The sequence below is a fragment of the Salvia hispanica genome, chromosome 4 (assembly GCF_023119035.1).
Source record: "Salvia hispanica cultivar TCC Black 2014 chromosome 4, UniMelb_Shisp_WGS_1.0, whole genome shotgun sequence".
NCBI lineage: Eukaryota > Viridiplantae > Streptophyta > Magnoliopsida > Lamiales > Lamiaceae > Salvia > Salvia hispanica.
The window spans coordinates 30015088-30027144 of NC_062968.1; the positions used below are offsets into that span (position 1 = coordinate 30015088).

Genomic DNA, 12057 nt, shown 5'->3' on the forward strand with positions numbered 1-12057 from the left:
AAAGAAAAAGACCAAAATATTCATGAATTTTTTTGAAAGTTAATTACTTAATTTCGAATTAATTGAAGAGATCATTTTGAGTTTATATTTTGAAAAATATTATAATTATGTTTAATTCAATGCCAGAAATCACCTTCGCTCTTAAATTATGACAAATTTAAGTTACTGTTGTTGAATAATGAATGTACTAGGAATGGCGTGACAGCATTGAGATTGGTGATACACCACAAATAAAAGAAAGAAAATATTAAGACGTTTGATTTATTATAATTATGTTTATAATATATACTTCATCCGTCTCATTAAATTTGAAACGTTCTTTTTTTAGTTTTTGCATATATTTTAGAAAATTGATTAGAGAAAAAGTAAAGTAAGAAAGAAAATAATATAGATGAGACTTTCTACATTATTTTCTTGCTTACTTTACTTTTTCTCTCCATTTTAACTATTTATAATTTTTTCAAAACACGTGAAAAAAAGACATTTCATATTAAATGAGACAAACGGAGTGTATGTTTGATCAAATCAACAAAGAAAACCCAAAAATATTCATGAAATATTGTACACCAAATAGGATAACGAAGGGAGTATATGTTTGGTCACGGCAAATTCTTTGCCCGTCCACTAGAGTCGGCTCCAAACTTACTCATTAGTCACGGCGAATTAATTGTCCGGCCACCACTCTGACCCATTTAGCTTCGTCAATTTATTATCAGCCTGTTTTTTAAAACATTAATTTTATAAAAACTAGCAATAATTGAATGTAGAAGACCTAGTCAACAACTTAAATTTCTCCAAAATGTCATCATCACATAAGAAAATTTCGATTAATGGGGCCTTTTAATTGTCATGTCCACTTGTGAATGTGTTTCCAATTATTGAAAAAGCCCAAGAAAAAGTTGAAGATTCATAAGCTGTCGTTTTCTTTCCATGCCCACTTTTTATGATTTTGCATTCTAATCTTAGTTTCAGTAGACAAGTAGACAAAAAAAAAAAAAAAAATCATATACGGAGTACATTTTTTAAAAATTATTTATACCTTGATGACTATCTTGTTGTACCTCGTTCTTTACTAATCCGTCCTTATAATCCAATTTAACAAATTTTGTTTCCTTAAATCTATCAACGTGTATGAGAGACTAATACTCTTGCGAATAGTATTTCTTATTACAATAATTTTGTCCCCTGTAGCTGAATCGTTTTCTTTTTTTGGCAAAAAACAACAATTTTTCTTCTCACTTACTTTACTCTCTATTGCTTTATTCTCTCTTCATTTCTCTATTTTTTTCCTTTCCTACTTTATTATTCATTTACTTAAGTCATCTAACACAACTTTTCTTAAATTCCGTGCCGAAAAGAAACGCCTCTATTACAGAAGTACGGAGGGAGTATAATATTGACTACAAGATTAAAAAAAAGGTGTGGACATATGCATGCAGATAGATTGATATACGCGTTGAATGATTGGCGGTTTTGGATTTTAATAAGAGTCGTGGTCTTCTTTGTCATATGTTTTGGTCCACCATAGTCAATGTTTAATGAGATGGAGAAAAATCTAGTTGATTTTCATGTTATTCACTTCGTGAAGTAAACTAGCAACATCAATAATTGTGGTATAGCAATCAATAAACTAAATTTCATTTTGCATGTTAATTTATAAAAATATTTTTATAATAATTAAACTTTCAATTCCATATGAAGTTGGATTTTGGCCTAATCTAATTTTGACTCGATCGCCTGAAAATTCACGGTGGCCAAGTTGATCGTTTTTTATATTGGTATAGCGCGCGCATGATCTACTAAACATGTTTTGTGTATTTTAAATATATTTATGAACTTTGTACACAAAATTCTGGTGGATCGCGGGATCCGTACGAGGTCTGTCAAACAACAAAATTTTATTAAATTTAATTCTTTTTGAGCTCAATCCTTTTCGATGGGTTATGTTCTCATTCTAAATCCAATTTTAGTGATAGTCTTGCATAATTGCATTGTCTCTATCTTACGAAACCACCTCGTTCGTGTGTTATTAACTAGAATTATTTATAGGCTTTTCATCCTCTTCTCTTCTCTTGATATACAAAATCTAGTTAGTCTTACCGAGTCAACTCAGTCCTTCTTCCCTTTCCCGCCATCAAAAATCACATTCGAACCCTACCTTTTCGCCATTAGTTTCTTCATCGAGGAACCAAAGCTCGTGATCATCATCGAGGTATGTACGCATAATTTGCCGTCGACATGACGCAACCTGCTCGTTTCGTCGCTTTCCTCATTAATTTCATTTCCCCCCTTTTTCAGCTGAAATACAGAAATCCAGTAATAACCAGTAACAATTACGGTATATGATTGAGATTCATGGCAGCAGAGCTCGTGATTTCGCTTTTATTTACAGCAGTCATGCTGCTCAACTCCTCGGCGGCGGCGGTGGCTCAGCCCCTTCCGCGGTCGGCGGAGCGGCGGGCATTGCTCGATCTCCGCTCCTCTCTCGGGATCTCAGCGAAGAGCTGGCACAAGAAGGCCAATCCATGCCTCAATTGGACAGGAATCGAGTGCCGGAACGGTCACGTAGTCGCGATTAAATTATCAGGTTTGAGGAGAAGTAATGATGGGAAAGTAAATCCACGGTTTGCTGTTGATTCGTTGCAGAATTTTCCTTTCTTATCGACGTTCAATTCATCTAGGTTTGTTCTAGCTGGGCCGATTCCTGTCTGGTTAGGCACAAACCTGAGCAATCTCCGAGTTCTCGATCTTAGCTCAAGCTCGATTTCTGGCTCAATTCCGTTGTCTCTGGGGAGTTTGAGCAGCCTTGGATGCTTGAATTTGTCTAACAATTCAATCACCGGCAGCATTCCGATTGCATTGGAGAAGCTGCAGTCATTGACGGTTCTTGATCTCTCACAGAATTCATTAACAGGGCACATTCCCAAAGAGATTTCATCTCTTCGGAATCTCACCATTCTTGACCTATCGTTGAACAATTTATCCGGTGCGATTCCACTTGATCTCGATTTGCTTTCAAAGCTTAAGCAGCTGAATTTGAGCAGGAACATCCTAAGCTCATCCATGCCCTCTCACCTTGCAAATCTCTCAGAGATGGAGGAGCTTGATCTCGGATTCAATTCATTAAGTGGGGAGCTGCCACAGGAACTGGGAGAGCTGAGGAGTTTGAAGTGTCTAGATGTTTCTAGAAACAATCTCACCGGTGTCTTCCCAAACCAGGCAGCTTTCTTCAATGCCGCCGCCCCTGCTGCAATCTTCAACTTCTCTAGCAATCTCTTCTATGGAAATGTGAGCTCCGGGTTTGGAGATGCCCTTGTTGATCTATCAAGCAACTATTTTGGAGGGGAAGTGCCTAATGAGAGGCGCTTCCGCCTCTCGAATAATTGCTTTTTGAGCAGGGAAGGGCAGAGGGAGTTTGAGAAATGCTCAGAGTTTTACAAGGATGTAGGTATACCCTATGGAAGTAATGGTGGAATGCCATCACCACCACCACCTCCATTGGTTGAACCAATGAAGAGGAGGAGAAGTGAGCTGGTTTATGTCATGATTTGGGTTTTTGGTGGGATTGGTTTAGTCTTCATATCTGTGACAGCATTGCTGCTGCTTCTGAGATCACGAAGAACCCGGATTGGAGATGTTGAGCAGCCTCACAAGTTCGTTGCTGACTCGTCTGGTTTGGGAAAGGCGTTCACTTATGAGGAGCTGCTCGTGGCAACGAGCAGTTTCAGCAGTGAGAACTTGATAAAGGAGGGGCATTCGGGTAGCCTTTTTCGTGCAAGACTGGATGGAGGAGAGCTTGTGGTTGTGAAGAAAGTGGATCTGCAGTTGATCAAAGAAGAGTTGTCTGTGGCGGAGCTGGAGCTTTTTGTGAAGGCGGCGCACCAGAGGCTCGTGCCTCTGCTAGGCCACTGCTTGGATGATGAGAATGTGAAGTTTCTGGTGTACAAATACATGCCAAATGGGGATTTGTCAAATGCTTTGTATAGGTTGGCGAGCTCGGAAGAAGGGTTGCAGTCATTGGATTGGATCACGAGGCTGAAGATTGCGACTGGAGCAGCAGAGGCCTTGGCATACTTGCACAATGAGTGTAGTCCTCCTCTTGTTCACAGGTAGTGATTAATCACACTCGGTAATGTGAGGTTTGCGTATATTTTTTCTATGGTTGTTCATCTGTTTTTTGGTGTTATGCAGAGACGTTCAAGCTAGTAGCATCCTTCTTGATGACAAGTATGAGGTTCGTCTTGGGAGTTTCAGCGAAACTTGCACGTCTGGTGGACATGGTAAGCATTTTGTCATTTGCTACGCAAGATAACATTTGACCGTTGTTTCATGCTCATACAAAATGTTTGAAGTTCGCATCAATGCTAGTACAAAATGTTTTATTACCGTTTCATTTTATTGCGTTCCGTCATTAGTGTTCACTCACAGTCAACTCTTTGACTACCTGGGTACAAAAGCAGTTTCACCATTACTTCATGTTAGTACAAAAAGTTTCAAGTTGATATAATGTATACAAAACGATTCATTAAGTCTCATTTTGACAATTTTGTGTAGACTACCTTTCTTCGTCTTCGAATAATTCAAGTTGATGACTCAAAACACTTAGGCAATTACTCAGATGTAGGTGAAAATTGACGCTGGCACTAGCTAACGTAATGTATCACAGTGAGACCAACTGAAACGTTTTTGTACCACATGTTAGCAAATAGTTAACTGCGTCTGAAGTTAAGATGGAGGAGTGTGTTAAAATGAAACATCAATGAGACTTTTTGTATGATTTATGCAAGTTTTGAATATATTGTACCAACATGAAACAATGATGAAGCATTTATAGCGTAATTATCCCTGAATTTTCAGTTCTTGATTGCTACATGAACTAGAGATTAATGTGAAGTATTTGGATTCGTCAGGATCATGCTCTAGTTCAAGTGCCTACGATGTGTATTGTTTGGGGAAAGTGTTGCTGGAGCTGGTGACCGGGAAGCTCGGGATCAGCAAAATGAGTGATGCTGATGCACAGCAATGGCTGGACAACAACTTACCATTCATCAGTATCTATGACAAAGAAATGGTGAATAAAATTATGGACCAATCTCTCATAGTAGATGAGGATCTGTTAGAGGAGGTGTGGGCCGTTGCAGTGGTGGCTAAGTCGTGCCTGAACCCGAAGGCCTCACGACGCCCTTCAATGAGGCACGTGGTGAGAGCGCTGGAGAATCCGTTCAAGGTGGTGAGGGACGAGAATTTCAGCTCTGGGAGGCGTTCGTCTAGGCAGTCATGGACGGCTGCGTTGTTTGGGAGCTGGCATTATAGCTCCTCGGACAGCTCCAGTGTGTCGAGCCAGACGAGAAGGAGATCATTGGGGGGGGCTGAGGCGGGCCAAGAGAGCCGGGTCTCTTGGTAGTGGGACGAACGAACATTCGTCTTCGCATAAAAGATCGTCGAGCGAGGTTTTCCCACAACCACCGGAGATGGAAGATGTGGAGAGTGGCAACTGAGGGTGTGTTATGTTTGTATATTCACTTCAGTGTAAGAAGCTATCATTGTTTTTGCTCATTTGTACAGGAACTTGCATATGTGAATTATTAGTGTCGAGCCAATTTTGATCTGAGAAAACATTTCATTTATAAAAGAAATAATTGCTATTTAAATGTTAAACCTTCTATTCTTTAGCGTGAGTTTGGACCTGCATTTGGACATTCACCTAATGATAGGTTTTATAAAAAGTAACAGTTCAAGGTGACACTCCTTAAAAACAATACTACTTCATGTGATTAAAGGATAAATGACTATTGACAATTTATTTATATTGTATAATATAGATTATTTTAATTATTGATCAGAGTGGAGCAACGGAAGCGTGGTGGGCCCATAACCCAATCGAAACCTCTCTCTGATAATTTCTTTTTTCATTTTCATTTGTCCGAACGATCATTAACTTTGAGAAATGCACAATATTTATCATTCACCAATAATTGAAACTAGCTAGCAAATAAGTAGCAAGAGTTTATGACATGCTTACATATCATTTTCATTTGTTCAAACAATCATTTAACTTTTGAGAAATACAGTAATTATCATTCACCAATATTTGAAACTACCTTACAAATAAGTACTACTAGTAGAGTTTATCAACCATTCATGCTTACATCACATCACCAACCGTTGTTCCTCTTGTAATTTTGGCCTGAGTACAAAAGAGAGTGGTTATAATCATCGATCTCTATAAGTTTAAGTGTTGCAATATCATTTGGAATCTCGTCCAAGTATGGACATCGATGAAGCATTAGGCACCGGAGACTCGGAAAGTGGCTACTGTTCTCCAACATTTCAGATTTGATTTATCAATAAGCTAGTAATCCAATTCAGTCAAAAAATCCCTTGCAACTCGATCTACTTTTCCTTTGCCAAGCTAGTAACTTTGAGAGAATAGTCTTTCTACTACTCTAATCTTGTGGTATTGTAATCCAAGCTCGAATGTCGAAATGACCCATGATCACTGGATAATTATAATCAAGGAGATCACCTACTATATGCTATATTTGATGCTACATCTCCAACTATACACATTATAAAATGATAATTTATGGTGGTTCCACTTGTCATTTTATAGTGTGTATGTAATAAGAGAAGTAGCACCAAATGTAGGAGTATCTAGCAAGATTTAAAAGTCAACTGTGATGAGAAGTAGTCAAGAATATCTAAATGGGCTTTACTCTTATATTAATTGAGGAATACACAAATCAGAGTGATATGATAAGATTTGGAATTTATAACTCCATATATGTTGCTTATAATTAATTTGATTTTTTTGGATATTTTTATGTAGGTTCATCTTTTCGGTTCTAATCGGTTTTTATAGAGTTTGATTTGAGGAAAAATCGAATCAAAATCCGAATGTTTAGTCATCAATGTGATGAATGAACTTATACTGTAAATAAAATATGCCAAGTTGGAGTAAACGAGCAGTACAATTGTACTAACATAACTGGACTTGTAATGTGTAGAATTTCAAAAGAATCGAATAAACAAATAATCCCAAACCCAAATGGTTTCTGGAATCGCAAATTTCAGAAGAATAAGAATTTGGGGAAAATAAAAGGCCTACACCAAATTGGGGCACACGAAATTCAAATAAATAGATACTACTATTTCACAAAAAGCCCCAAAACACAGCAAAGGGTAAGGGTGAACAACCAAAAAACATAGCCATTTCAAACAATGGAAAGGTTTATATCATATGGTACAACCCATGACCGAGCCACAGCCCCAGCCAAGACGCACCATCACCGCCCCTAAGCACTTCGGCAACATTGCCTGTGTCCCGATGAGCTATTGCTTTTTTTATGCATCAATTCAAGCATTGCTATAAGCTCCTTTAAAATAGGATTGGTCTATACTATTTCAAATAAGAGAATCGTAGTCTTTATACTCTCTAAAATAAGTGGCACAACTGAACTATACATCTCCAGTTTCAGCTTTCTCAAGATGAAGCAAATGTATAAGATTGTCAAGATGATAGTCTGCACCAAACTTCTCTTCGGAGAATAATCCTTACAATTGTTAGGAATTCATGTCTTTGTGTAATGATACGACATGTAATATTGACACGAAAAACAACATATTATATCAATTCAACATTTAAATACCGCAAATACTTGTTTCGCTATTTGTTTTTAGTGATTGATCAAATCCTACTAGGTGAATTAACTACTTTCGATATACACATCCATTGCCAGTCTGATGCAAGAATAATTACCGGTACACAGTTCAGTCTGAGGAAACTAAGAAATCTCCGGGATGTCTAACAAAGAATGACTATATGTTCTAAACATTCTGAACTGATGCTCTATTCCACTACAGCGCAGATATACTGATATTAACAACATCATAGACATTGAGCCCATAGGCTCCCATCCTTTTATTTGCATTAATGAATTTTAATATCATATATTAGTTCATATAGCTTTAACCAATCACATCATTGATAATTACAAACTGTTCCTTTCCACTCATATATAACAAGGACAACGTACCCAGAGCAGCCTATTTCTTACCTGTGTAGAGTATTGTAAACAAGAATGACAATCCAAACAAACATTTGACTTTGACAAATACAACACATTGTAACACAATTATCATTCACAGTTTATTTGAAACCAGCTTTCAAACAAGTAGGATTTATCAACCACACCTTTAATTCTCTGCATCTTTCATCGGTAGAATATATGATAAGCTACCTCATCAAAGCTCTGCATTTGAAAAAATGAGAATAATAAAATGATGGGAATCAACCAACATTCTACGAACTAAGAAATGTTAAAAGCAGAGGAAGATGCTTGGCTATTACAATTTTATGAGTTCCTTACCTTATATGATGGACACGGTCAGGTTTGAGAGGATCAAGAACGCTTTACAACAACCTTTAGGCGATCATTCTTATGTTTGGCTTTTATTTTATTTGCCGAGTACAAAAGAGATTGATTGTGATCATCGATCTCAATCAGTTTAAGTGTAGGAATATTTCCAAAATCATGTGGAATCTCATCCAAGTATGGACAGCGATGAAGCATTAGGCACCGGAGACTCGGAAAGTGGCTACCACTAGTTTTCCAATGCTTCAGAGTTGATTCATCAATAAGCAGGAGTATCAAATTACCAAATTCCCCCGCAATGGTTTCCCAGTGTTCTCCATGGCAAGCATAGTTCTTTAGTTTCAACACTTGAAGATTAGGCAACGTACCAACAATTGTCATATCTCTCCAAGAAATCCACTGGCCACTCAGTTCTAACTTTTTCAGCGACAAAGGAAAAACAATCAGACGTGGCACATATAAACTACACATCTCCAGTTTCAGCTTCTCAACTTGATGAAAACATATAAGATTTTCAAGACAATAATAGCCAGAACCAAACTTCTCTTGAGAGTAACATATTCCCAACTTTTTAATGTTGGGAATCATTTCCACCACCTTTTCACTACAGACAAAGTCTATTACCATAGAAAGCGTTTGCAAGTTTACTAGAGAAAGAGTTGCTCTTTTGGGAAGGGGTAAAGGTTGAAATGAGAAGGCGATAAGATGTCTCAACTTCCTCAGACTCCAAATCTCCACTGGCAAACGAACATCAGATCTGTAAATAATTAAAGTCTGCAGATTTTGAAGCTTTGCTATAGCTGGAGGAACAATACTATCAGGGATGTTGGAAGCAAGGTAAGTAAGATTACTCGATTCAAACACTTGACCTAGTTCCCAATATGAACGATCGTCTCTGCGTAAAACATGAAGGACCCTGAGTGAAGTAAAGTTTTGTACAGAGCATTTGGGCCTATACCCTCTTTGTGGGATGCATATAATAGAAGTGGTGCACGAGCTATGCGTGGAGTCTGTAAGACTAAGATCATGCCAACTAACACTAACACGGCGATGATTTTGGAGGACTTGTGGAAGAAAATGTTTTCTTAAGATAGGAGTAGGGAGGTAGTCCATAACAGGGAGAAGGAACTTCTCTTGCCCGGCCTGTCTCACACAAAAGTCCCGCACCATACTATGCAGCCTACAACTTTTGATTTTGCCATCAATTTTCCGGCTACTGATCAAAACTAGACTTTGCTTGATCAGATCCTCCAAGCACTTCTCCGCCACCACATCTACGAATTCAGATGCATATCGCCATTTCATACAGCCCTCAGCAACCCAAAGTTTGATGAGTTCAGAGGCACGGATGTCATACTCTTGAGGGAAGGCTGCCATATACAAGAAACACTTCCTCAAATGTAGAGGCAAGTGGTTGTAACTCAAAGATAATATTGATCCCAACTGCCCATCATTTACTTCAATTTGCTTCCACAACTTGGGAGTTCTAGGAATCCTTGATAAAAGTCCTGCCATAGTAACAATTGAGAGAGGCAGTCCTCCACACCCTTTTACAATTTTTTCCCCCACACTTTGCAGCTCAATAGGACAATCTTGATCTCCAAAAACCTTGTGGTGGAACAAACGCCAACTTTGTACATCATCCAAGAAGCGCATTATATGAATGTTCCGCGAAATGGCGGCATTAGTAGCCACATCCATTAGCCTTGTGGTTAATATGATCCGGCTTCTGTTATCATTGTTAGGAAATAGCCACCGTATGCGATTCCAAGCTTCCACACTCCAAATGTCATCTATTACTATGAGATACCTCCTCCCTGTTAATTTTTTTTTTAATTTCAAGCTTCTCTGCTTCGATTACTTTCATTGAATCCCTTTCAACTTGCTCTACTTTTCCTTTGAGCGAAGCTAGTAATTGTGAGAGAATACTTGGTATGCTATAATCTTGTGATATTGTGACCCAAGCTCGAATATCATATTGGTCCATGATCATTGGATGATGATAAACATATTTAGCAAGTGTGGACTTACCAATGCCTCCCATTCCGACAATTGGGAGGATTTGTTGTTTGGAAGCTGAATTGCCAGTTAGTCGCTCCATCACCTGTAGTATATCTTCATCAAAACCAACAAGCACATCATGTTTGGTCGTGGGTGGAGATATTGATGGTGAATCACTCGGATCTTCATCAGTAGTCAACCACAAAATATTTGGTTGTAGATGCAGGTCTTGATGATGATGCAACAGCAGCAGAATCATTCAGTTTCAGATCATCATCAAAACCATCAAAAACATATTTGTTCGTGGGTAGAGAGATTGCTATTGGATCTCTCGGTCCGATCTTCAACTCATTTGCTATTGCTATTGGATCACTCGGTCCGATATTCAACTCATATGCTAATTCTTTGGCAGTTGACTTTACTTTCTCCGCTAATCTCTTCAACCCGTATGTATTTATTGCAATCAGCTCAACCGGGGGATCTTCAACTTGACTCTTGAGAGAAAATCCTGTAATAACAGGACTCGGAGCTGAATTTATTCTCCCCCCTAATAACTTCGACCTGCTTGAATCTCTAACAATCAGCTCCTTTGCAATCGTCAAATGGTCAACTTGACTCTTGAGTGCAGATCTTGATGATGAACTAACACCAGGAGAATCACTGACAGAGTTGGAATTGATCTTGCAGTAGTCAACCACATATCCAACAGTTGAATCGAGCTCCTTAGCTAATTCCTCTAACTGATTTGGAAGTCTAACAGTTGGATGTATGAATCCAAAATCTGATAGATTTAGTGGGGAGAAAAGATATTCAATAATCCTCTTTGCTGTATATGCTACCTCCCTTATTGTCTCTTTATCCGGAAAATGTTTGAGATTAAACTGCAACACAACAGCTTTGTCATGGATGGAGACAATTTGTTGTTTAACAGGAGGAGTGATGAAATTATCATGGCGTTGAAGGATTATAAGTAAGGTTTGTTGCAGGGAATCCACAGCTTCATAAGCCATGCCAATTTCTCAACCAAAATGCTTATCAATTTGGATTCGAAACTGGCAAAATGAAAAAGTTGAGTGTAAACTGCAAAAGTAGTTAAGAAACTGTTAGGATCGTTGACTGCAGATAGTATTAACTAAGTGAATCAAATTATTGAAAAATATAACAAAAAAGTGTTGGACAAAGTGAATACTGCTGCTAAGTGCTAACCGTAAATGATTGAGATTGAGTAAAATATCTGTAAAACTTGCATTATGGAGTAGTTATTTAAATAAAATATTTTATTCAAATAAATATTCTATTTATATTTTCCTAACCAATTATATACAGTCCCTCCGGCTCACATAAATAAGGAGTTAGAGTATAAGAGATAAAGTGATTGAAATACTCTTAGTGGAGAATGGGGCCCATCTTAAAAAAGAAAAACTTGTCAAAAATAAAAGTGAACTAATTTTATGGGACAGACCAAAATAGAAAAATAAGACTATTTTTATGAGATGGAGGGAGTACTAATAAATAAAAAATGGCATACACACTTCCAAATCATACTTCTGGGGCTGAGCCAGTTTTTTCACTTCTCTTCAACACTAGCCATCAACGCCACAAATTTTATGTTCAGACCTACCATGCTGTTATCACAGATACTTTCCAAATGTAAAAGTGATGTTTGCTATTTCTCATATGT

General features: G+C 37.9%; 1 protein-coding gene and 1 pseudogene across 1 annotated transcript; one reads left to right on the plus strand and one right to left on the minus strand.

Annotated features, from left to right (window-relative positions):
• The first annotated feature begins 1987 nt into the window (after positions 1–1987).
• LOC125222176 lies at positions 1988–5658 on the plus strand (annotated as a pseudogene).
• A 2309-nt stretch (positions 5659–7967) lies between these two features.
• Positions 7968–11482, minus strand: LOC125222177. The gene is made up of 2 exons (XM_048124667.1): positions 8370–11482; positions 7968–8252 (listed from the first exon to the last, which is right to left on the minus strand). Exon 1 carries the CDS (start codon positions 11384–11386, stop codon positions 10565–10567), a length of 822 nt encoding a protein of 273 aa, XP_047980624.1. The 5' UTR covers positions 11387–11482; the 3' UTR covers positions 7968–8252; positions 8370–10564.
• Between the last annotated feature and the right edge of the window lie 575 nt (positions 11483–12057).

Excerpts from the sequence above, each read along its gene's own strand:
- LOC125222177 (XM_048124667.1), bottom strand. The coding sequence starts at position 11,386 with ATGGCTTATGAAGCTGTGGATTCCCTGCAACAAACCTTACTTATAATC.